This window comes from Kogia breviceps, chromosome 5 (assembly GCF_026419965.1).
Source record: "Kogia breviceps isolate mKogBre1 chromosome 5, mKogBre1 haplotype 1, whole genome shotgun sequence".
NCBI classification, from domain to species: Eukaryota; Metazoa; Chordata; class Mammalia; order Artiodactyla; family Physeteridae; genus Kogia; species Kogia breviceps.
This window is the reverse complement of record NC_081314.1, coordinates 78,773,677-78,799,182: the sequence shown is the minus strand read 5'-3', so window position 1 is coordinate 78,799,182 and position 25,506 is coordinate 78,773,677. Positions and strand designations below refer to the sequence as shown.

The following is a 25,506-nucleotide window of genomic DNA, read 5'->3' as shown; positions in this document are numbered from 1 at the left end:
ACCATATCCATGCAACCCTAAACAAGAGTTCTTTCATAAGGCTATGGAGCTCTTCAAAATAGTGAAAAAAATTAGAAACACACAGGAAACTGACGTTAAAGGCAGCCTCTGGAGAGGGGAGGTGGCAGCTGGGCTGGGGAATTTCACTGTATACTCTTTAGTATCTTCTGAATTTTGAACCACGTGAATTATTAGCTATTCAGAAAAAATTAAAATACTTATACATACTGAGTCCTTCCATGTTATGAAAGTTTCTGGCTTAGCTCCCGCTGAGTTACTGTACTCTGTCCTGCAGTATATCTCAGGTGGGGCTCTGCCCACTGCCAGCCCCGGAAAGGGAAACCTGTTAGGGTCAACCAGGCCTGCACCTCCCCACCTCCGTCAACAGGTGGCGCTACAGGGCCTGTGGCCTGGGACAGATGGCAGTGGCTTGGGGAGCCCGGGAGCCCAGGAGCCTCAGGCGGCTGACCAAGAGGCAAAGAAGCAGGCAGACACAAATAAGTAACATAAAATAGAAACTAACTTTATTTCTCTGGAAGAAGCAGATATTCATAGCCGGGGCAGCAACTTTGGCAAGAGGCTGGTGGGAAAACAAAGAACAGCACAGGGGAAGAGCTGGGTCAAAGAGGAAGCACTGGTGTCCCTCCAGGGCAGCTGCCCCCTTGGTCTCCTTCCAACCCTGGGGCCTTGGGCCCTGGTCCCTGCCAGAGAACAATCTGGCACCCTAGCTCTGCTACCTGAGCCACCTCAGGCTATTTCCAGGCACAAGATCCTAACACCAGCCAAGTCCCATAATATGTCCATGGTGAGGCCACAAGTCACATTCTGTCCGACACCCCAACTGCCGCCAGGGGCTCCCTGGGGAGGGCCCCCGCCCCACGCCCTGGGTGCTGGTCCACCTTTCTGCATGGCCAACACATCCTCCCTGCCCGGGGTCAAGCCTGGCTTCCCCGCCGGCAGGGCCTGGCAACACGTTTCAGCTACAGGCCCCACCAGGGACTGAAGCCAGAGGCAGGTCAGCCACAGGGCTTGCTGAGGCCGCCCCCAGGGCTGCCTTCAAGAGGCTCCCTCCTGCACCTCAGCTGGGTGCACTGAGAGCTCTGAAGTTGCAGGGACAGCACTGGGTGAGGAAGGGACAGGCAAGGCGGGGCTCCCAGCCTCCTGCTGCCTTGGCCTCGCTCTGCCACTGGGAGCAGCAGGTGCAGCAGGTCCTCCAGGCCTGGCAGGGCATCTCCCCACCCTCGTCAGATGGACAGGCTCAAATGATTCCTTCAGGGCAGATCCTCTGGGTACCCAGACATCTCAGCGCCTAAAGGATGGGAAACAACCATAAAGCCCTTCCATCAACAGGGGTCAGTGCAACAGAGTATGGAATGTCCAGTGTGGGTGGATGCGAGAGGGGCCTCTCGGGGTCAGCCAAATTGGCTGAAAACTGGTGGTTCTAGGCACTAATTTTGGAATTTAGCATCCTGGGATGACTTCTTTAATAAACTAAGAATAAGAGACCAGCAGTATTGTGTATTAGAGTAACTGATGCAAATCAGTAAGAATAACCACGAGGTAATGCCCAACATTCAGTGATGGCATCCCATGGGCCAGACACTTGCTGTGCGGTGCATCCCTCATTAATTCCCCTAACCAGTTCTACGAGGTAGGCACTATCATTTACACACGTTTTACAGATGAGGACGCTGAGAGGTCAGGAAAGGAGCATAAGCTGACGCCATGTGTAAGCAGAGGGCTGGGCTCCAGGTCAGGCTGTCTGCCGCCAGCGGAATCCGACACACCCACCCCGCCAGCGCCCCCCAGGGAAGGATTTCACTTTTTGACTTGATAAAACTTTCATTTGTATGTATTTATACTCTACATCAAGTATGTTATTTATATACCTATATATTGTGCTATATATACATGTACATACATTTTTTTATAGAAAAGTAATGGACTTTTAAAAAAATTAGACATTCCTTTAAAAAGGCATTAAATCTTTGTTACTTTAAACTGAAATAGGAAATGAAGAGGTGAGAGAGATTTGTTTAAGCCACTGGATCCTAAACTGCTGCTCACTGGAGCCGGGTCAGAAAGCAAGCTCCCTGCAACCAGAGAGGTTCCAATTCCTTTTGCTCATTAGCTCATTTGAACAAAGCGGCTGTGAATTCTAGATAAACGTGCTTAGGAGAAGCTGTTTTCTCTGAGAACTGTCTGTGTCCTGGGATCGGGACCCCTTTCCCTCCTCCCGCCTGGAGCCCCGTGTCTGGCGGCGTGTGGCTGTGAGCTGTTGGCTTTTCCCAGAGTGACTGCTCCAGGACACCCCGGGGACAGGAAGGTGGCAGGGGCAAGGTCTGCTCACTTGTGGTGGGCTGGGCCACAGGAGCCCAGCAGGTGGCAGCCAGCCTGCTCCAAGTTCCAGTCGAACATCTCCAGCACTTTGTGGCACTCGCCTCGCGGCCGCAGACCCAAACCAAAGAGCTGCTCCACCTGAGGAGCAGAGGGTGGTGCCGTGGGACACACTGGGGCCAAGGGGTGCTGGACCAGGGCGGGAAAGAGGAGAGTGAGGGTGGGGGCAGGGAGCGGGAGGGTTGGAGGAGAGCCGCAGAACCAGTCTTCAGGGTCCCTGAAAGCCAGAGTGGGCAGGAGGTGGTGGTACCTTCAGATACTGGGCAGCCCTCTGCACGCTCCAGCTGTGGCTCTGCAGGGCCGCCTGGCACTCCTCTGTGGTCACCCCATGCACCATGGCCTGCAGCTGGGCACACCCACCCACCCATCAGCACCACTCGGGCCCCTTCCTCTGGGTCCCTCGGGCCCCTGCCCCTCCTCACCCTGTAGCCAGGCCCACTACTCACCATCTGGATCTTGTCTGTTGGCCGTCCAGCCTCTGGCCCGTCACCGGGACAGCCCCTCTGTGGCAGCCGAGCAGTGGCCCTCAGGGCTGGCGGCTGGGCCCCCGAGTTGCTGGTGTTAGTGGAGAAGTTAGCCCTGGGGTCTGGGGCAGCCTGAGGCATTGGTCGAACGGTGGCAGTAGGGGCAGCAGGAGCTGGGATGCCGGGAGGGGGCAGCAGCAGGGGCACAGGCATGGGGGCCGGCTCTTCGGGGCTCCGGGTCTCACGCAGGAAGCGCTGGTAGCGCTCCAGGTAGGGTGGGCGCTCAGGCAGCAGGTAGTAGTGGGTGTTGCTGACCTTCTTGCCATCGCGGACGATGGGTAAGATGCAGGGGCCAGCCCGGGGGCCAGGTGCCTGGATCACCTGGGGTGTGGCATACTTGGGGTCTGAGGCAAAGCTCTGGGTGGTGGGCATGGTTTTCCCAGGTGAGCTGGAGAGCCGGGGTGGCAGCGGGGAGCTGCCGCGTGGCACCAAGGGGCTGGGGGTCCTGGAGCCTTGTGGGGACAGGGGCTCCCGAGGTGGTAGTCGGGGAGGGGAGGCAGGTCCAGGCCACCGCCCCATCTCCTCCTCGCCCGAGGGGGCTGGAGACAGCTCCCCACGTGGGCGCGTGGGCCTCGGGGGGATGGGCACACGGGGGGGCACCTGGGGCTTGTCGTCGCCCACCGGGCTGGGCGAGGGGACCAGAGAGCCGGCCGGGACCTGTAGCTGTCGCATGCACTCCTGCTGCAGCGCCTGGAAGATCTCTGCAGTCTGGGCTGAGTTGGGCGGCTTGCCCCCACCCTGAGGTGGGAGGAACAGGTTGTCCTCCAGAGGAGGGAAGAGCCGTGCCGGCTCAGGCACAAAGGCGTAATTGGTCTCTCCCTGGCTGGGCCCAGCAGAGACCCCTGCACTCACTAGGGTGCTGTTGATGGAGCAGACCTCGAAGTCATCCTCATCCTGGGCCACGTCGTCGTAGGCAGGAGGCGGGGGCAGTGGGCGCGCATCCCAGTCCACCACTGGCGTGGGATGCAGGGGTCGGGGCAGGGCCCGCGAGGGGCTCTGTGGCGGGGTCTTGTCCAGCAAGGAGCAGGCATCCATGGCCAGCTGCGCCAGTGAGGGCGCACAGGGCCGTGGGACCTGGACCATGGGCTCCTCACCGAAGTCGATGAGCGTGACCTCACTGCTCCCGCGGCCCGCTTTGGTGCCCGGCACCCGGGCCGAGGGCTTCGCGAGCCACAGCCCACGGGGCAGTCCTGGCTTCCGCAGGCCCAGTCTCTTGAAGTCGCTGGACAGGGGGTCTTGGTCCTCACTCACAGGGTCGTAGGTTGGTTCTGCGATGGAAGGTAGACCCCAACAGGGAGGCGGCGTCAGGCAGGCCAATGGGAAAGGTGGGGTGTGGGGAAGACAGCCCACCAACTCCCAATTCCCCCAGAGGTCAGCCCTCAGCCGCCAGAATTCTCTGCTCACCCAGACCCCATTCAACAGGAGGGCAGAACCTGCACCAGTGGCTGGCAGCCCTCTATGGGGCTTGGCGAGCCCCTCCCTCCATTTCAGCTAGAGCAAGCAACACCCCACACCTGCCTGTCTCTGACACCCCTCCATCAACACAAGACCCCATATACCACGGCTCCTGAGCCCTGGTTAGTAATCCGTACCCCATTATGGCACACCATTAGTGCAGGCAGGGGGCTATGGGCAATGTCCCACCATCAAGGGCAATAGGAGCTATCCTTAGAGAGGACAGAGCTCCTGATCAACTGGCATAAAGCCCAGACACGGCCTCTGCAGGTCCCAAAGGAAGTGAGGCAGGGCCAGGCAATGGCGGACAGTGGCAGAGTGGGCTCCAGGACCACACTCTTATTCCAAAAGCCCAGGCTTTTGGGGGTGGGGGGAGAGGCAGGCATGCCGGGGCAGGTCAGCAGCAAAAGCTCACAGCACACACCCACTTCCCCTCCCACCAGCCGGCGGGCCAGGGCTCTGTACCTTCCAGGAGGAGAGAAATGAGAGGAGAGAGGGGGCGGGGGCGGGGGCGAAGGCACCAAGAGCAGCCCCACTTACTCTGAGTGAAGATGGCAGGCTGAGGAGGGCGAGGTGGAGGCTCCCCTGCGAGAAAAGTCACGCGGAGAGTAGAGGGGGCAGAGCAAGGGAGACAGGACAAGGGAGGGGAGACAGAGTCAGACAAGAGGGCAGAGTGTGGAGGGGGGACGGGGACGGGGGGAGAGAAAGAGATGTGAATAGGGGCAAGTGAATGTACAAACCCAGCAGCAATGGGAAGCAATGGGGCGGCAGGATGGGAAAACTATGTTCCGGAGCGACAGGCCCTGGATCCGGGCGATGGATGAGGCTCCTGGCCAAGATGGAGCCCGTGGGGTGGTTTTGGCAGGAGAGGAAAGCAGGATTAGGGGGAGTGAGGAGAGCCAGGATCTGAGCACGGCGGGAGGGAAGAGGGGGGAGGGAAGCTGAACAGGCAGGCCAGCGCGGGCCAGACCGAGGATGCCCACCTCGGCGGATACAGCTGCCTCTTGCCGTCCGCCCCACACCCAGCCGGAGCCAGGGACACAGCTGTCCCCCTGCTGCCCTGACCCAACCATCCCAGAGCAGGAACAGCCAGCTCGGGGTGGCCTGAGGAGACAGCATCCCTTCCTGGGCAGCTGATGAACTAGGGGACCAGGGCTTGGGGGCCCTTACTTTTCACCCTGCCCAGATGCTGGGTGGGTCTGGAGGTGCTCAGTTCCACACTCAGCAGGTCGGGAGGGTCCATGGGGTTTCCCAGATACAGTCTGTGGGGAGAGACGCAGGTCAGAGATGGGTAAGGGTGTGGGGTTGCGGCAGTGAGGGCACCCTGGAGGAGGTGCTGGGTCTGTCCCCTGGGGTCAGGCAGAGGACAGAACCATGTCATCCAAGCCCCTTGCAGACGCAGGCCTGGAGCCCAGGACTTCTGACCCCCGGTAGCTTCCTTCTGTAGATCTGGCAGGAACCAGGGGAGGGTACTGTGGAGAGGGGACAGAGAAAGAACTCCTGAGGTAGGCTGAAAAACCTAGGATTGTAGGAGCTCCAAGGATACCCCAAAAGGGCAGAGCTGGCCCTCTGTAACCCCAAGGCACCCCAACCCATGCCTGGCAGCCACCTGCTAGCACACTCTCTTCTCTCCTGCCAGGCCCTGAGGCATCTGGCCCACACTGCCCCAGGGTGAACAGGAGGCATCCTTCTGCCTCACTGCCAGGAGGTAGGGTATGGGCCGGGGTACCACCACGCTCACAATTCACCAGCAACCCCTGTGCCAGAACTCAGGATCTGTGACGTAGTCACTGGGGCTGATTAAAGCCCAGAGGAATGGGGCTGGGCTGGCCATGGCATGCCAGGAGCAGGGCAGAGGGTGCCAGGCCGCCTTCTGGAAGGTGTCTGCCATCTCTGGCCCCAGCTCTCTCAGGCCCTCGCCTGGCTCCTGTGAGGCAAGAGACAGGCACCCTCCCAGGGCTCAGTGTTCCACCAGTGTGCGGGGCAGGGGGTGAAGGGCCTGCTGCGCCATGCCCCCAGGGCAGAAGCCTGTCAGAAGTCAGAGGAGACAGCGCTGCCCGGAAGCCCCGTGGTGCCAGCACAGAGGCTCGGAGGCCCAGCAGGAGGAGCTCCAAGTGGCTCCCTCGGGTGGGGCCCCCAGGAAGTGACTAATTCTCTTGTGTATCCTCCCCAGATGCCCTCCCTGCGATGACCTCATCCTTTCACTTAAAGGAGACTGAACCCCCCTCCCAGGTACAGAGTGAGCAGGCAGGTGGGCACTCTGAAGTTTCCCCGCAGGGAGCTTTCTCTGCACCTTGCGCCCCTGGGCCTGAGCCGGCAGCTCCCATCTCCAGGACTCAGGTACTACCAGCAGGAGAAGGGAAACTGCCACCCAAGTGCTGGGGATCATGAGAAGCTTTCCTGCTGAACTGCTTCCAAAGGCTGTCCCCAAGTCCATTCTCCTAAAGCCAGTTTGCCAGGGGGGCTTAAGGTGTGGACCCTGGAGACCTTTTATCCTTTGACACTCTGACCCCAGTTCTGCCGACAAGGAAAAGCTGCTGAACAAGAGACCCTTGGCCCACGGCTGTAACTGGGACCTTGGAGGCCTGGAGAGCCTGCATGCCCAGAGAGGGGCTGCTGGCCCTGGAGCCCCCAGGCGGGACCCTGCTGGTACTCACTCATCGATCCTGTCAGGGAAGCCCCAGCAGTGCCGGGGGTCGCTGTCACCATGCCCTGTGTGAATGAAGCTGTTCTGCAGGGGCTGGCTGATGTCCTGGGCCGACAGGCCGGCCACAGAGGTCACCACGTTGCGAGGGAAGGGCCCCACGCACAGCGTCCGTGTGTTCTGCCCGCGCCACCAATAATTCTCAGCCCTGCGCAACAGAGGTGACATGGTGAACACCAGGGCATGGTGGGACGGTCCCAAGGACTGGGACCCTTTTCACACCAAGCTCTCTTTAGCCGTGGTATCTGACCACCTTGGCAGAAGGGAGCACAAGGGCTAAGGCCCCAGGATCAGAGTAGCCTGCCATCAGCCCACCTCCTCCCAGCAGCCCCCCAGGCCCTGCCACTCACCCAGTACAGGGCCTGGTATTCGCATGCAGCCTTACCCTAAGTGCCCTAGGTGGGTCAGACAGCTTTTTCTACAGTTTACAAATACTGAAACAGGTTCAAACAAGTGACATGACTGCCTACAGTTACCAGAAAGAGTACAGCAGATCCAGGATTCAAACCCAGTTGTTAATCCGTGAAGCCAGCGCCCTTCTCACAATACCACCTCTCCTCCCTCCTCCCCCGGCAAGGCCTAAGCCCCAGTCCTCTCCTAGCCACCCGATCTCACTCTTCAACCCAGTTCCAGGAGTTCTGAGCTACAACGGCCCAAGGGAGCACCATGGCCTTAGGACTGGGCTTGGGGCCAAGCCCTCCTACCACAATCCCATCTCCTGCAGGCAGCCCTCCAAGTTTTGGAAGCACCTGGGGCAACCCACGCTATCACATCACCAGTTTACACATCTCCAGTGCCTTCCACCTCCGCCTGCCAGGACCGTGGGACCCCCACTCTGGTCCCCATCCACCTCCTTGGGAGGAGAGCTCCACTCTTGTCTTAAACAAGGGGTCCAGAAGGGAACCCAGCCTCCCAGTGTGGCTGGACTATGGGACCACCAGCCCCTTGTTCTGACCTCAGACACAGAATCTGTTGGCACAGCCTAAGTCCAGGCCTGGGGTGGGAGTGGGAACAGGGCCAGGTGGGCAAGAAAGAACAGAGCGCCCTCCTGGACGCTTCCAATGCCCCAAATCCAGCAGGCCACGAGGCTCCTGCATCTGCTGGGATCACACACAACTGAGGACAGGCACAGAATCTGGGCTAAGGCAGAGGTGGTGACAGCCTCATGCTGCTGCTGCAGCGGACGTGTGTGGCACCAAGCTGCATCCACTCACTGTCAACCCCTCACCTGTACATCACCTGTCCACAGCAGGAGCATAAAGAAAGGTTTCCTCCAAGCTGCAGCCAGACCAGAGGGGTTGGGGGAGGTGGAGGCTGGAAGGAGGCAGTGAGGCCCCAACACCTGGAACCCCCTCCACGAGGTGATGTGGCCACTGGGCCAGTGTGACCCCCAAAGAGCCTGTCCCAGAGACCGAATGTCAAACCCCACAAACACAGCAATCCTTGGGGAGCCAAGAGGCATGGAGGGGGAGGGACGAGAGCCCAGCCTCTTGTCAGCAAGGCTGCTGACCGGCCACCACAGACACAGCAACACTGTGATTACCACCCAGCCCCCCTGGGTGGTATGGGCAGGAAAGGAAGGAAGAGAGGACAACACCCGGGAAGGGACAAAGCCCATCCAAAAATAGCGGGGCCATTCCGAAGAGAGAAACGCCTCCCTACCCCACCCCCACCCCCACCCCCAGGCCGGCTGAGGCCAAGGAGGCAGGGTAGGGAGCCCCTGGCCCCCAGACCCGGATGCTGCTCTCACCCAACACCCATGGGCCCCCTGGGTCCCACATGCCCCTCCACAGAACAGGCTCAGACAGCAAGCCCATGGCTGGACGCTGGACTCTGCTCTCCATACCTCTTCAGAATGCTCGTTAACTGAGGCGGAGAAGCAGTGCAGAGTGGAACAGACTCACGTCCAAGGCCAGGTTTACCCCGTGATCACGCCCTCCCAGTGGATCCTGAGCAAGACCAGATGGGCAGGAGGTCACGCCCTCTGCTCCTTTCCTTCTGCTAACAGACCCTCACTTGGAAGCTTCCTCTGGACCCACTTCTGAGGGCAAGAGCAGAGCCAAGCCTACCTCTCTGTTACAGGAATGGCCAAGGCTAGAGCCAGGCCCAGAAGAAAGAGCTCCCTTTATCACTGCTGGGAGTCCTCACATCAAGTCTCAAAAAAGGAGGTGGGGGCTTCCCTGGTGGCACAGTGGTTGGGAGTCCGCCTGCCAATGCAGGGGACACGGGTTCATGCCCCGGTCCGGGAAGATCCCACATGCCGCAGAACGGCTGGGCCCGTGAGCCATGGCCGCTGAGCCTGCGCATCTGGAGCCTGTGCTCCACAATGGGAGAGGCCACAACAGTGAGAGGCCCGTGTACCGCAAAAAAAAAAAAAAAAAAAAAAAAAAAAAAAAAAAAAAAAAGGTGGGAGGTGAGGGGCAGGAGGCACGACAGCCCTTGCTACTGGGGGAAGGGAATTGGGAGTGCAGAGTATGTATAAGAAAGACCCCCTTGGGAATGACATCCCAAGCACGGAAGCAGCTTCCTCCCAACGAGGATCAATTATAACTCCTGAGGCGGCCAACATTATGTCACGCTGCCCACTGGTCTCCCTCCAAGCCTCAGTGGGGCGGAGATACCAGCAGCCCAGAGAGGACCAGACCAGCCCTTCCCACCCAGCCTGCTGTGGCCACACCTCCCTTCCCCTTCCAAGAACAGCCCAGAATCTCCACGGCAACTGGAGGGCACAGTCCCTGCAGCAAAGACAGGCACCTCCAGCAGGATGCCTGACAGCATCCTGGGACAGGCAAGATGTGAAGCAGCACCTGGGAAACACCAGGGCCTGGGTTAAGAACCACCGAAGGCTGCCCCAGCTCTCTTGGGGACCAGCCTCTGGAAACCTCAGCCCATTATCCCAGTTCTGGCTTAGGTAGCCCAGAAATGGCTGACAAATGTGGCTTAAACATTCTGCTCAAAACACCACCCCACGCACTTCTCTCCAGGTGTCCCCAGCAGCCCCTGGCTTGAGGGACAACACACCCTTTGCTTCCCCCTCTCCCACCCACCACAGGAAGCAAAGGCTCCAGGGACCAGGCCAGGCCAAGGACCTACACATGGATTTCAAAATCTCTGTCCCCATTCTCTGGTTTGTGAAAACAGAACATCAAAGTTCTGTCAGCCATCCCAGCCTCCAAAGAAGACCCCCTGGAAAAGAGTGGTCATCACCTGTCTCTCACAGTCTAGACAGACCCTTGCAAGCTTGGCTCACAGGACATCTGGTGTCCTCTCTCTGCCCCCTGCCTGGTACCCCGAGAAGCCCTGAGTCTAAAGAATCAGTCAGGGCCAGGGGCAAGGGTGCTCCAGACTCTGGCTAGGAGACAGCTTCTGCAAGAAGAAATCCCAGTCTAACAGAAGAGCACAGATACGAGACAGCTGAGAGCCAGGCTGCTAAGGGAAGACGGAGAAACAGGCTGAGACCCACACGTACAAACTGAGACCCAAAGGGACACCCAAGAACAGAGCCCACCCACCCGGAGACACGGAGACAGAGCCAAACAAACACACTTGGGGCACCAAGGAAACAAGGGGACATTTAAAGCTCTGGTACCACCGACACACAGGCTCACTCCCAAAGCCTCACCGGCTGTCTTGCCTCCTGACCCTCACCTCCCACCTCCTGAGTAGCTCCAGGGACCTGCGGCAGGCACTGTGGTCCAAGTCGGCCGGTGGCACTGGAGGAAGAACCCAGCAAGTCCACACTGGCAGGCAGTGGCGGTGGAGCCAGCAGCTGGGCCAACCCAAGCCTGTGATGAAAGGGCAGGGCAAGGCCCGCCCATGGTGGCCTCCCAGGAGGAGCGGCTCGCCTCTCCCCTCCTATTCTCCGCCTCACTCCAGTGGTGACCCAGGGTGCCAGCTCCAGAGACAAATGCCCCAGAAACACACAAAGCCCCTGAGTCACCCCCTAGGAAACACTGGGCCCTGGTACACGAGCCCCTACTGAGAGCAAGGGATGAGGGAAGTAAAGACCTGGGGACTGCAGGGCACAAGAGGGCTCACCAAGGCCCTCTGGCTCCTGGAGGTGGGAATGGCTGTAGGCTCAGATTCCAGCTGAAGGTCCTGCCATGCACCTCCAGAAGGGCCCCCACCCTAATCCTAATCTTCCTCTTTCCAGAATGCTCCCCAGACTGCCACGCCTGCATTCCCTTCCTTGGCCCCTTAGCCCCAAGCCACAGACTACGTATTCCTTCCTGTCCTCCATGCTTCTCTCCTAGCAGCTTTCTACTTCTGTCCACCACCATTAATTCCCCAACCATACCTCCCCCCACCCAACTTGCTGGGATGTCACTCTTATTCGCAGATACTGGGCCGAATCTGAGGGGAGCCCTGGCCTGAGGAGGAGATGCTGGGGCCACAGCGTGTGCAGGTCATGCTCCTCCGCAGCCAGCCCAGGCTCCGGGGCCTACTCCATCAGTCTGACTCAGACCCAGAAACACTCCCTCTCAACAACCCCCCACAAAGCACAAGGTTTATCCAAAGGTCCCAGATCCCCAAACCTGAAGTCCAGGTAGAAAGGGCTCTGTGGGAAGTCCCTGCCTGGCTCTGAGTCAGAGGGGCTGGGAGTACAGGGAATTTCCTCTGCCTCGCTCCTCTTCCTGGTCCTCCATGCTCACCCCCTACCCCAAAAGCACCTCTAGCCCGCCGCACCGCAACCAGTTCCTCAGACACCCTGGGGATGAGATAACAGAGGGTGGGTTGAGTGGTAGGGGGGCCTCCACAGCAGGCAGGCTTGAACTTTGGGGGCTCCAGGTGGGAGACCTGACTCAGGAGAGGCTGCCTGCAGGCAGACATGTGTTGCCAGGTGTGAGGGGGATTGAGGGGGCAGGACTAGAGACCCTGTGAGGGCAGCCTGGGGACAAAATGGGCAGGTGGGAGGCCCAGCAGAGGATGGAGGAGAGCCCTAGGAGGGCAGAGGCTGCCAGGAAGAGGCAGGGCTGCTTGGGGCTACGGAAGGGCACCCAGGTGGGAGACCAGAGTCCTTATCCTGGGAGGAGGGGGAAGAGGAGGGGCAGGGTAGGAATGTCCAGGAGTCCCAGTTGGGCCCCGAGGCCAGGCTGCTCCACTTCCTACACCCCACCCTAACGGCAGTGCGGCCCCGACCCACAGAGCAAGGGCTGGAGCCTGGTGGAAAAAGGGTGACAGAGGAGACACTAGGAAGGGAAACACCCCTGTGAGCCACCGCACCTGCATACTGAACCCCAAGCACTCAGGAGGACCCAGGCCTGCCCTCCCCTCTTGCTGCAGGAGCCCTGAGAGGGGCTGTTGCCATGGGGACCCAGAGGCAGAATGGCTCTGGGTCCCAGGCCCAACCATTCTACGCCCTTCACGGCGGTGCAGGCACAGCCCCCGCGTTCCCTACCTCCCCTCAATGACGGTGATGACATCGTTCATCTGGATGTGCAGCTTGTCTGGCTCCTCAAAGTCCTGAAGAGCCCGCATGTCAGTGGGCTGGGCCTGGGGGCAGAGACAGGTCACTAACCACCTCAGGCTGATACCCCTGCCCCCGGGAGCAGATCTGCCCTCACCTCCAGCAGGAAGTCCCTCAGGGCCACAAAGGTGGGTCTGTCCTCTGGCTTGTGAGCCCAGCACTGAACCATGACATTGTAGATGTCCTGGGGGCAGTCCTCGGGCCGGGGCAGACGCTCCCCCTCCTTGTCAATCTTGTGCAGGATCTGGTGGTGGGGAGGTGCAGTTTGAGGACAAGCAGAGCACCTGGCTCTTCACGGCTCATCTTCCCCCCAGCCCACAGAACAGCTGGAACTGCTGGCTGCCACGCCTGTACCCCAAAGAGCTCTGCCTGCGCCCTGGGCCTCTGACCCTTACTCCTAGGTCTGGGGCCTCCGAACAGGGGGCCATGGCAAAGGACTGCATAAAAGCCCAGGCTGGCCTGTTCCTGAGCACTGGGGGCTGTGCTCTTTGCTCAGCTACCTGAGGGGGTCAGGCAGACACAGGGCACGGGAGACAGGGATTCCAACAGGTAGGAGCCAGTTACAACAGGGCCAGGTTGGGAGACAAGGATCAAATCAACCCCTAGCCACGCTGTGGGGAGCACAGCCCCAGCCCCCTCACCTGACTGCCATTGAGGCCAATCCAGGGCTCCTGGCCATAGGTGAACATCTCCCACAGTGTGACCCCAAACATCCAGGTGTCGCTGGCATGGGAGAAGGTGCGAGTCTTCAGGCTCTCAGGGGCACACCTGGCAGAGGCAGGGGTCAAGCAGAAGGTCTCTCAGAGCACCCCCACCCCCTGCATCAGTGCCAGTGGACCCCAAATGCGCAAGTGTGCCGTTGCCCCGCGTGCCCGGGTTCACAGTAGGTACTGGGGGTGCGGTGTGAAGTTAAGGACTTCTTAACTGCAGGGTGCACAGACTTGGGACAAATTTGTCTCTGCTCAGGTCTTTTATCGACACGTGGCCTGGGGTGGGGAGAGGAGGACATTCCCATGTCAGGGAAAGGAAGAAGGTCAGCAGCTCCAGGAGGGGCAGAAAGTGGGGTGGGCTAAGATCTCAGGCTGTTTTCTAATTGTGGTGGGAAGATGACAATTTCCAGATTTGGGGCAGGATCCTAGGATTTAGGTCATCTCAGCAGGAAGGTGTGGGTGGGAAATCTGGATGGGGCCTGGGGAAGAACCAAAATGGGTGGGAACAGTCACAGTGGCTTTCCTCATCCCACACGCTCTCTGGGGCTCCCTTTTGGGTAAGGAAGAAAAATGGCACTGCAGGGAAGCTAACAAAGGGTATTCATTCCAGGGTGGACTGAGGCACGGGGAATGAGGAGGAAGCTGCCCTCAATGGAGAATCAGAGATATCTCATGGGACTGGAGAGCTGGCCCTGCCACTCAAAGAGGGTGGGACCCAGGGAAAGTCACCCAAGAGCTCTAAGCCCCACGTTTCTCATCTGTGAAATGGGAATAACAATAATCTGCTCACTTCACAGGGTTGTTATAAGAGGGCTGCATAAAAAAAGGTGACCTTATAATTTACCATTCAAACCAGGACGCTTGAGTATGAAAGGAGGAGCTATTAATTACTCCAGGACATCAGGCATAATCCAGGATGTGTGATCATCCTAGATATAAAGTCAGTAATTAATTAGGGGTGACCGTACATCCTGGATTAGAAGGGTTTTCTGGCAAACAGAACTAGCTCAACTCCTCCCACCCCAAAGCAAGGAGACGACACTCCTTCAGGAGCCTCTGACAGCAGAGGATCATGATGGTCTCAGCACACGATAAGCTCACACAGGGGCCAGGGCAGGGCCAGGTACCACCCCAGTGTGCAGGTGAACATCCCTCATCAGTCCACAAGGCCCTGCCTGCCCCCAGCTCTACCTGGGACACGCTTACCAGCCAGCCTCTGCCTAGCTAACTTCTGATATTTCAGGAGCTTAATACTGGGTCTTCCAGGAAGCCTTAGTGTGTCCCACAGCACTTATCCCTGTGCATCCTAGCACCTGGCACATGGGCCCCTGAGAATTCCTGGATGGATAGGTGAATGGATGGGCACACAAAAAGGGCACCCCGGGCCCAGAAGAAACAAGAGCTGGTGGGTGTATGGAAGGCCCTGGAAGCTCTGAGGCCTAGGTGTGTAGGGACCAGGGCGGGGCGGGAGGGGGTCCAGGCCCCGTGAGCCGGCAGCGCCTGCCCCTCACCAGGCAAAGGGCACCTTGCGATGCTCCTGCATGACGTAGTGGTCGTCATTCTGGGGCAGTGCTCGCATCAGCCCAAAGTCCCCGATCTTGACCAGGTCACGGGTGGCCAACAGCAGATTGCGGGCAGCCAGGTCACGGTGAATAAAGCGCTTGGACTCCAGGTAGCCCATGCCCTCAGCCACCTGCACAGCGTAGCGGCTCAGGGTACCCAGGAGGAAGTGGCCCTGGTGCTTGCGCAGCCGGTCCAACAACGATCCCAGAGGTGCCAGTTCTGTCACCTGAGGCCACGGAGGAGGAGGAGGGAATAAGCATGGCTGAGCCCTGCCCCTCCCTCAGCTCCTCCCCTCAAGGCCTGCCAGAGCCATGCTCCATGCTCCTTCCTGGCCTGTCCTCCAGGGACCTCTAGGAGTCCTACAGCTTCCCAAGCCTCTCCCCTCTAGGGAACATGGGAAACCAAGGCCCAGAAGAGCAACCCAAAGAGGCTCAGGTTAGCAATGCCAAAAACTAAACTCTGGGACCGGCCCCTCCCGTGGGTGCAACCCTCTGCCGGTGAACACAAGCCAAATCCAGAGAGATGCAAGTGAGCTCCAGCGGACACTGGGGTCAGTCAGTACCAGGGTAGGCCTGTGAGCCCCTGTGCCACATCAGGTGGGGGACCAAAGCAGGATCTGGAGGACCTATGACCTTCGTCAGGATGGAGGGAGTAGCCACAGCACAGGCAGGAGGCGAGGGCACGGGGCCCTCCTGCCGCCATCCGCCTTCTGCCCATGGTACTCACCATCTTCATGGGCGGCGTGAGCACCACACCGTAGAGGCGAATAAGGTTTCGGTGGTCAAGCGAGTGCATGGCATTGACCTCCCGGATGAAGTCGTCCATAGCCTCTGGCTGGCTCAGCACATCAGGCTTCAGGCACTTCACAGCCACACTCACCTGGCCAGAGTGGGGACTGCAGAGTCAGAACAGGCCCCAGCCTCCACACTCCGGGCCAGCCTGCTCCCCCGCTCCAGCCTCAGACCTGCTCGTTGGGCGGGTGAGCATGTCCCAGGTGCCTGTGGCCTGGCAGGTGGAGGGCAGCTGACTCCAACAGCCATGAGCCGGGCCTCCCCTTCCTGCGGGAGTGCCCAGGTTAAGTGGCAACCGCAAGGTAAGAGGTGACCGGTACAACGACGGAATATTAAAATGTTAGGATAAAAAATGTTTTTGGTGTAGAAGGGAAATGCTTTAAATATAATGCCATAAAACTACTCTGTGGTGACAGAAATCAGAAGAGTGGCTTCCCCTGAAGGGAGGTGATACTCAGTGCAAGAGGCATGATGGAGCCTCCTTGGGTGATAGAGATGTTCTAAACCAGTGGTCCCCAACCATTCTGGCCCCAGGGACGGGTTCGTGGAAGACGGTTTTTCCACAGACCGGGATGGGGGGGGCACTGGATTTGAGGGTTCAGGCACTAATGCAAACGATGGGGAGCGGCAGATGAAGCTCGCTCACTTGCCCCCCACTCACCTCCTACTGTGCGGCCTGGTTCCTAACAGGCCGCCGGACCGGTCCTGGTCCACAGCCCAGGGGTTGGGGACCCCTGTTCTACATCACAATCTGGGCAGTGGTCACACGGGCCCATGCATGTGAAAAGTCACTGAGCCGTACACTCAAGAACTGTGTGTTTTACTGCACACATGCTATCTTTCCCTCTGGTGAAAATTTTTTAAATACAATACTAAGATGAAAGGGCAAGCGTTAAAAAGTTGTATCTAGGGCTTCCCTGGTGGCGCAGTGGTTGAGAGTCCGCCTGCCGATGCAGGGGGCGCGGGTTTGTGCCCCGGTCCGGGAGGATCCCGCATGCCTCAGAGCGGCTGGGCCCGTGAGCCATGGCCGCTGAGCCTGCGCGTCCGGAGCCCGTGCTCCGCAACGTGAGAGGCCACAACAGTGAGAGGCCCGCGTATCACAAAAAAAAAAAAAAAAAGTTGTATCCAAAATTTGTATCTTAAAGATATTCAACAAAATATCTGAAGGGGAAAAAAGGTGTAAATGCTAACTCTGCTTCCTCTGAGTGGTGGGATTACAGGCTTTTTTTCTTTTTTCTTATTTTTAAGTCTCCAAACTTTTATGATAATTAGTTTTATAATTGAAAAAAGGAACATGTGTCTTGTTAACCCTGAGCATGGACTCCAGGGTGAGCCACTTTGGACCTGTCCCCAGCCCCCTTCACATCCCAGCAGAGGGGACAGATCCGCCTTAGAGGGCAGAGCAGGGCCTGCCACGCCCCGTAGGACCCCGTAGGAGAGCTCACCGTCTTCCCCGAGGGGGCGTCCCACTCGCCCCTGCGCACCACACCAAAGGAGCCATCTCCCAGCTTCTCAAAGAGATGCAGGTCCTTCTCCCCAATGAGGCAGGTGAGGCTCTGCAGGGACCCCTCTGCTGCTGGGCCTCCGGGGGTGGGTGAGGTCTTCCGGAAGGTGCTCTGAGAGTGATGAGGGGGGAACTCAGCCTCCAGCCGCTTTCCACTGAACACCTGTTTGAAGGCAGCCAGGGGCCAGATGGAACCCTGAGGCCCCAGAGCCAGTCATTCAGTCCTGCCCCACTGGGTCCTTGGCGAGGCTGCCAGACAGGTCGTGGCTTTGCCAAACTTCTGGGGGGCGGCCTGGCTGGAGGCCCACGCCCCCTCCTGACCACACCTCCAAACAGGAACCCACGGCCTAGGTGTGGCCTCGGGCTACGTGCCAGAAATGGGCTGCCAGGCATGTAGCCTGCGGCGACTGCAGTCCCACATCCAGCTATGGGGTCAGGGATAGCCCAAAGCCCAGCACCGCCTCTGCCCCCCTTCCTGCTCTGTACCCCTACCCAGCACAGACTCCAGCCCCTCACCCGAGCAGATGGGTAGGAGCCCGAGGGGCCCTCACAAACACCTCCTGTCCATTTTTAGCCCTGGCCCCATCTCTGGGTTGCCCATTTGGCGCTGTCTGTCTCCACCCTCCCCAGGGAGTTGGCTGCTCTTCATCCTGCCTGGGGAGAGGATAATTTGAGCCTGAGGTTGGACTGTGAGTGTGTATGGGGGTGCAGATGAAGCAAGGCCTTGCTGGGGAAGGGCCTGGGAAGACAGCTGGGCTTCTGGTGGGAGGCCTAGAGCTGAGGGCTCAGAAAGAATGAAGGCTGGAGAGGACTCTGCAGCCTGGGCTGGAGAGGGAAGGGGCCAAACGTCAGGGTGTGACAGGAGGGAAGCCCTGAGGGTCAGAGCGGCCCTGTCAGTTTGACTTGGCCACCCTACCAGGGCATGCAAACCCTCGGCTTCAGGCAGCACCCTCTGCCCAGGGGGTCCCTGCCCCCAAGGTCGGCAGAGCCTTGTCTGTATGGGGTGAAGGGGTCTCCAGTCTGAGGGCCTCTTCTGGCCGCTGCTCCGTCCTTCCTCCCAGCAACTGGAATCCCTTCCATTTGCAAGGAGTGTTCAGCTGACAAGGTCCTTCACAGCCTTTTTCTCAAGGGACCCTCCCCAAGGCCCCGTGAGGTGAGCTGGGCAAGTGCGGCTGGCACTGTCTTACTGGCCACATGCCTCAAGTCTGGAGCAGTCAACCGACTGGCCCGGGGACCTCCTGTGAGTCGGTGGTAGATCCAAGACCCCCTGAATCCTGCATACTGTGTGGCTCTTCACTCCTGCCTTCGCCCGCCCCAACACACCCATCCTCCCCTAAAACCTGGGCAAGGGATCAGGACAGTGTCCCCAGAAAAGGCCACAGGATCCCAAGAGACAGCCCCTTGCCAGATCACAGCCAGGAAATCTCTGTGGCCCAATCCCAGGTCCAGCTGTTCTGCACTGCCCGCCCCTCTCCCCAGCCCTGAGGCCAGAAGTGGGGGGGAAGGCCCGGCTGGTTCACTTCCTCTCACATTGTCTTCCAGACAATGGGCAAAGTTCCCCTGAGTCAGACCTGGGACTCACCACTCCAGAGACCCAAATTCGGGCAACGGGGGTGGGGGCGGGCCTTGGGGAAGGAAGGCTGTCAGTGGGGCCCGGTGACCAGAGGAACCCTCCACAGACTAGGGAGGTGCGGGACGAGGGAAGCAAAGATGTCCTGGGTCCAGACGGTCCCACCGCCCCACACTGGACAGCAGCGCAACACTCAGGCAAAGCTAGGGCTCAAGTTACAGCGCACTCAACAAGCGCCTGTTGCGTGCCCGGCACCACTGCCCAGCAGGAGGGGACGTGAAGCCAAGGCTGCACACAGGCCACTCAGTGCCGTCTCCAGCAGAGACAGACGCTTAGCCAGGCAGCTCTACAAGTACCCTGCCCGATAAGACCCCGGAGGAGGGAGGTCTGTACCAAGTGCGAAGATTATACTGCGGGGAGTGGGGGAGGGCTCTCGGAATGACACCCGAGGAGGCCCCAGGGAGCTACCCCTCCCACGTCCTTCCCTGTCCACCCACCTTGCTCATCCAGGACTTGCGTTTGCACACGGCCTTCCTCCTCTTCACAGCCTCCCACAGCCGCCGCTGGCCTGCGGGGAGGAAGGGGAACCCGTGCTGTTAAGGGGCTCACACTCCCAAGAGGCTGCTGCCCATCACAGGCTTCCTCGGTCACCCTGGGGGTAGTCCACCACTAGACACTGCTCAGCACAATGACACCAAGGAAACAAGCCATCCCCACCAACCAGGGGCTGCCATGAACCAGATGGTCACTGCATTCCGCTTCTAGGCAATTCTTCTCAAACTGGATGGAGGTATTTAACCACCAAAATTGGAACAGTAGTGCTCTTATGCCAACTCTCAAGAAAAAATAAATAAACCAAGGTAATGGACAGAATTTCCCCAATTTTGAGTTTTTCTCCCATAAAATTTTATTATGTTACTGGAATCAGGTATCAACTCTCTAGACTAAAAGCAGTGTAAGTCAGTGTCTAAATTAGCACATTATTGCTTATTTACCTATTTTAGGCTGAATGCACTCAAAAGTTTCTAATGTTCTACAAGGAACACCGTGACTTCTAGAAGCTATAGCCACTACTTTCAGGATAAACACAGAAAAAGAAAAATGAGTTCAACTTATAGAACAAATCTTTGTAGGAGAGACAGAGAAAGGGAGAGATGGGGAGAAAAGCAGCAAACCATCATCTGAAGGATTTTATCTTCCCTTCTCCACAGACCTCTGGACACTAACCCCCCTGGTGTTCAGAACAGACTCAATTCTACATTTATAAAAGAGGAGAAGATGGAAGAAATACACCCTAGAAATGTCTGCACAAACAAAACAGAGTGTATAGTTAATCCTGAGTAGCCAGAAATTTAAGTAAGATTCCTCAAACTCCAATTCACCTTCACAGCTGCAAACTGTTCTCATGCACTCACTGTGTGCAGCATCTACTGATGCCCCTCTGCCCCACCGCGGGGGCTCTTGGACAGGCAGTGAGAGTTCTCAGCTCTGCCACCCCACGGAAAAAAGGGGGGAGGGCTCTTCCATGCGGTTGGCGATCCTGAGGACAGAGGAGGTAAATGGTCAGTGGGGCGACGACAGGCGAGGCCAATGCCCCCACCTACCAGGCCGGCCCATGCCAATCTTCTCCAGGTCCTCATTCTTGACATACTCAAAGTGGGACAGGCGGGTAATGTTGAGGTCGTCACGGAGCCGCAGGAAATACTGCTGCAGCTGCACCTCGGACAGCAGCTCCAGCAGCCAGCCTGTGCCCTCCTCCGGCTGCATGCTGCTGCTCCCCAGCCTCTGCGGGGAGAGAAGAATGGCTCAGGGACCACGGGATGCAGGGGGGTAACAGGCGACCCTGCCTCTGCCTTGGGCTCACCCACATCCTACTATGTGCTGTGGGGAAAGACTCAAACCACCTTCTTGGCTCCCCAAAACAGCTATGCAGAAGAGCCTGTAGCCACCTGTCCTCTCCTCCTCCTATGGCAACAAGGGTAGAATCAGAGCAGTTGGGACACAGCCCAGGCCCTGGAGTTAGGGTCTTACTCCCCAAATCTGCCATCCATGGCCGAGTGACCTGAGATCAAACTCTGTTCTCCGGTTCCCCACTGGCTCTCAAACGCGCCTGTTGTCACAAGGCCTTTGAGAATCTGATGAAAACTATCGAGTGTGTCTCCAGGAAAATATATGCATCCTTATTCATAATGTTTTAATTACAAAACTTTTGGGGGTGCGCTGTCCCTGGAGACCCATCCATGAGTTCCCCAGACCTGATGGACCCCACAGGGACTAGATGAACTCTAGCTACTTTCCTCCTCTCAATGCCTGACATCACAGGAGCCTCCCCCCCGGTCCAAAGACCCCCTCCACAGGCCACCACACAAACACCTCCAGGACCACAGGAGGTTCAGAGGGAAGGAGGGGCAGAGGCTGGGGTGGGCTTTCAGACTGCTGTCAATGGCTGTCACAACAGGCTCTGGCCCAGTGTGGTCAAAGCTTTCAACTTTTTCAAGAAATACCAGAAATCTGAATCAACGTGTAAAATCTCGCTATTAAATTTTTTTTGAAAAGGTACTATACGCACATGTAAAATACTCAAAAGGCACATGAGAGCCGTAAAGTCTCATTGCTCTCTTGCCGCACAGCCACCTCAGCCCCATCCCCAAAGTCGGCTGCCATTACACGTTCTTCCAGACTTGTTTTTTCCCCACACGAATACTCACCCATTACCCACACCATTCTGTTCCTTGTTTACACTTGACATTAGATCTTTCTCCTGACTTTTGAACCATGTCAACTGATTCAAGTTTGAAATACACACACGCAAGCACATGTGTATGCTGTGCTGGCCAAAGAAAACTACATGCAGGCCACAATCAGCCAAGGGGCCACCAGACCTGTTACACCCTCAGGGGCCCAGAGAAAGAAGCCAGTGGCACCCTCAAAGCTAGGCAGCCCGACACTAAACCCATCCTTGTCCGAGTAAGACCCGTCAGAGCTGAGGGCTTGGCCAGCCCCTGATCCGTGTTCAATCCCCACTGGAGAAGACAGGGATGAGGGAAAAGGCCAGCTGCCCCAAGACCCCCTCCTCCCGACTTGGAGGTGGCCTTGTCCCCCAGCTCCCACCACAGGTCTCACTAAGAGAGCAGGTGCTCACAGCCTGGGCCCAGCATGAGCCTCCTGCTCCCTCAGTTCCCAGCAGTGCTGCCAACCCAGTGCCAGGAGCTCAGACTCTTCCAGGAAGCTCAGGGCAGCACAAAGAGCCACCACTGGGAAAGAGAAGCCCTCAGTTCAAACCCTGGCTCCTCTACCAAAGTGGCTGGGCCAGAAGGGGGTTTCCAAACTTTAAGCCCTAACCCTTCACCCAGATGGTTCTCATGAGGGCCATACAGCCCCCTAGGGGGCATTTTTGGTTGTCAAAGTGTTGGGGGACCATTAGTAGCACTGAGTGGGTGGCTGGGGGACTCACACACTGTCCCATATCCCATACAACTTAATTCATGCAGGTGAGAAATTTGTTTATAATCATCTGATTATAAATCAAATCCCATTTTACATATGAACAAGAAAGTATTTTTATTACAGTGTTAATACAGACTGAATTTTCCTGGAATGGAGCTACTGTGTAAACTGAGGGAAAACTAGCCTTTTACTTTGTTTGGAACTTAGCAGAAGTTGTCCACCATTCAGAAAAATATCACTGAAGGCAGCCCACCCTACTATTTCAAAACTCTCCTCTCAGTCAGCACTTGTGTAGACGTTGCCGTGCTGGTTCTACCTGAGGTCTTAGCATCTGACTGCTTGGTAATGTCAGATTGTACTGACACATTAGAATACACGAAATGCTACAAATGATTTCCTTTTGGTTCTCCTTTATATTACAGGAGGTATTAAGTTGACTGATCACACACACACAGAGTAAACAGGTTGTATTTATCTTAATTTTAGTTAAGAAAAATAAAAACTCTAACACTTCAACTACAGTTAACTACATGCTGGGCACAGTTCTGAGCACTTAGCTGTATTAACTCACTTATCCACAACAAAGCCATCTGTTACAAACAAGGGGGTGTGGACTTAAGAGGGCAGGGCACCACTGCTTTCCAGAAGAAAGCCCCAAAGGTGCCCTGTGAAAATCACCAACCTAGGCAGCGTCTCTCTGTGGCGTGACCAGGAGAGGCCAGCCAGCACTTCCGCCATCACTATTCCATCCCTGGAGCAAAACGATCCCACCCGCTACACGGCTCAGCCCAAGAAGAGGCTGGCCACCAGGGTAAGTGGTCTGAAGAGCCCCACTGCTTCCTCTCCAGTCGCGGAATCCCAGGGCTCCAGGCTGCTCATTCCTACCCTCCTGGGGGTAGGAGGCAGCCACTCCTGAGAACAGCTCCAAGCCCCTGCCCTGTGTGGTCCGGGCTGGGAGAGACCCAGAGGCCACTCCCCTGAGGAAGCTGCTTAGAAAGCACAGTCTGCCCTGTTCCTTTATCCCTGAAACACCAGCTAACAAATCTCCTTGCTCGGCTGGGTCCTCCTCTCCCTGCTCCCCAACCCCAGGAACAGGGCTACTCTGCGTGGGGGCGGGGTGTGTATGGGAAGACGAGTGAGAACACTGGGATCTGGGTGAGAAGAAAGCAGTCAGGGTCCCTGTCCGGTCTCCACCACCCCATCCAGGGTGACCCTGGACATGTCCCCTCCCTCCCCTCCCTCCCTCTCTAGCCCGTGTCTTTGTCGGCGAAGCACAGAGCACTGCTGCAGCTGCCCCCAGCACAGCCCCATCCACACACCTGTGTCTGACACGTGTGGCTCTCATGGCCGGCACGCACACTTCCCACACACGCTCTCCTGACACACTCGCCACCAAGAATGCAGACGCTGGAGCAGGGAGGCCCTGAACCCGTCAAGCCGCCCAGTACTGCTCTCTGGCCCTCAGCGCAGGGCTGCCTCTGAGGAGCCGATTCAATCCCAGTCCAGTCCGTCCAGCTCCCGATTCAATCCCAGTCCAGTCCGTCCAGCTCCCGCCCGCAACCCCCCACTCACTGTGTAGAGTCTCCGCCGGAGTCTGGCCAGAAGAGGGAAGGAGAGCTCTAGGCCAGGGAACCGACGAGCTGCTGGCATCTCCACGGAGCTGGACCCCCTGACCAGGTCACCGGGGCTCTGGCCCGAGGAGGGGGACGGTGGGCAGTGGTCTCAGCTCCTGAATTTCAGGTTCTGCCCAGAAGGGAAGTTGGCCAGAGGTCTGCCCCAGAGGCCCCCCGAATCCCACACCAGGGGTGGGAAATGGAGCAGAAGAATAGGGTGGTCCCCTTTTCTCTGCTCTACAGCTGTTTCCACAGCTGGCTACCCTGGCAGGAGAGAGTTCTTCTCTCGGTTGACTGCAGCCTGAGTCCTCAGTCCTGTTTCTCTGTCTTCTCTCCAGCACAGTGGTCACAGCTCCAGCCCTACTCCCTGGCTCCCCCGCCAGCCTGCCTCCCTCCCCCCCTCCCTCCGCAGCTGAGCAGCTCTGACACTGGCTGAAAAAGGACCTTTCTGAATCACTGCCAAGAGGGCGGCGGGAATGGGGGGACTCTTCCTCCCAGCCACCCGGCGCTGCCCCCACCTCCTCCCCGCATACAAGGCCCCTGTCTCTGGCTTCCACCCCAGCCCCCAGAGTTGCAGACAACCCCTGGGATTTCAGGGTGGGGGCTAGGTCAATCAGGCAGCAATATACAAAGAGGCTCCCGTACACACTTGTCTGGGGCTATGAGGACTTAGTGCACAGCCTGAGTTGGGGGCTTGGACACCAGAGAGTCATTCCTGGACCTTGCAGGCAGACCCTTCGGAGACCCTCCCCCATCTCCCAGTCCCAGCCTTGGCTGGGCGTCTCCTGGCTCAGGCCCTAATGTGGCCCTGTTACCCTGGTGCCCGACGGAAATAGGAGTCCGGCAGCCTGCCAGAGCGGGGCAGTCCAGCCAAGAGCCGGGGTGGGGGGAAGAATCTCCCAGTCCAGCTGGCCAAGATCCAAAGCCCCCTCAAAACACACAAATATGCCCCTAAACCCTGCGATGCCCCCAGCGAAAGCTGGAGGATTCCGGGCTATAGGATGTCTCCTGAATAGCACCTACACACACAGACAATGGCCCCAGCTAGAGGGAACTGCAGTCACCCCGTGAAGCCCCCGTGGAACCCACACATTCCTAGAGCTGACAAGTGATCCCTCCGGCCCTCCTCAAGGGCGCCAGCTGCTCTTACACCCCCCTCACTACAGCCCCCAGACACACCTGACAGCTGCAGGAAGTCCTCTCAGGCTCCCTCAGCACCCCCCTCCCAGCCATGCCCAGGGAGCCCCTGTTTCTTGCACACTGCTCTCTTGTCCCTATCCAGCTGGCCACCAGCTCTGGGAGTCCCAGCTGGCTGGTGGAGTAGGCAGCTGGGGTTGAGTTTTGGGGAGTCAGCATCCTAGGCTCTTTCCAGGGCCTCTCTCTCAGTGCTTGACCTCCCTGGCAGGCAGGTACCTGCAGGGACAGCCGTTTCCACATCTGATTCAGAGAGGGGGGAAATGGGACACCCCCAGCAATCAGTCCTCTTTCCCATCCCCCTGTCATCCACCACCACCCAAAGCTTGTGAGGCCAGCCAGGTGCAGCCTCCCTTCGGTGCCAGTGAATCACCAGTCTGAGAATGGAATCAGAGCTAATGGACAAGATGAGTTCGGGTCAAGGTCACACTGGAGCTGACTTTCCCGCAAACGCTGGCTCACAATGCCCACAGCACAGAGAAGCCTATTGCTTATTTCCCACAAAGCACCATTCTGAAGAAGATCCAGGGACCTGACTTCAGGGGACAATTTAAGCAGGATTATTCC

At 58.0% G+C, this 25,506-nt stretch overlaps 1 protein-coding gene across 50 annotated transcripts in view; it reads right to left on the bottom strand.

Moving 5' to 3' along the window:
* Window positions 1–502: 502 nt before the first annotated feature.
* Window positions 503–25,506, bottom strand: part of TNK2 (tyrosine kinase non receptor 2) — a 42,260-nt gene continuing 17,256 nt past the window's right edge. For 6 of the 50 annotated variants that reach the window (XM_067034367.1, XM_067034341.1, XM_067034369.1 and 3 more), the window contains 15 exons: window positions 20,290–20,470; window positions 19,183–19,253; window positions 17,057–17,311; window positions 15,547–15,699; window positions 14,769–15,046; window positions 13,189–13,315; window positions 12,645–12,791; window positions 12,479–12,573; window positions 7,034–7,228; window positions 5,547–5,638; window positions 4,842–4,961; window positions 2,844–4,189; window positions 2,648–2,743; window positions 2,351–2,526; window positions 503–1,309 (listed from right to left, as the gene is read on the bottom strand). In XM_067034367.1, the coding sequence (XP_066890468.1) occupies window positions 1,303–1,309; window positions 2,351–2,526; window positions 2,648–2,743; window positions 2,844–4,189; window positions 4,842–4,961; window positions 5,547–5,638; window positions 7,034–7,228; window positions 12,479–12,573; window positions 12,645–12,791; window positions 13,189–13,315; window positions 14,769–15,046; window positions 15,547–15,699; window positions 17,057–17,311; window positions 19,183–19,253; window positions 20,290–20,452 (3,321 nt within the window). In that variant the 5' untranslated portion in view covers window positions 20,453–20,470 and the 3' untranslated portion in view covers window positions 503–1,302. Of the gene's footprint in view, window positions 1,310–2,346; window positions 2,615–2,647; window positions 2,744–2,843; window positions 4,190–4,841; window positions 4,962–5,546; window positions 5,639–7,033; window positions 7,229–12,478; window positions 12,574–12,644; window positions 12,792–13,188; window positions 13,316–14,768; window positions 15,047–15,546; window positions 15,700–17,056; window positions 17,312–19,182; window positions 19,254–20,067; window positions 20,140–20,289; window positions 20,471–23,704; window positions 24,105–25,506 lie in introns of those variants that run through there. The other 44 variants (XM_067034355.1, XM_067034356.1, XM_067034338.1 and 41 more) reach the window with 35 other exon arrangements.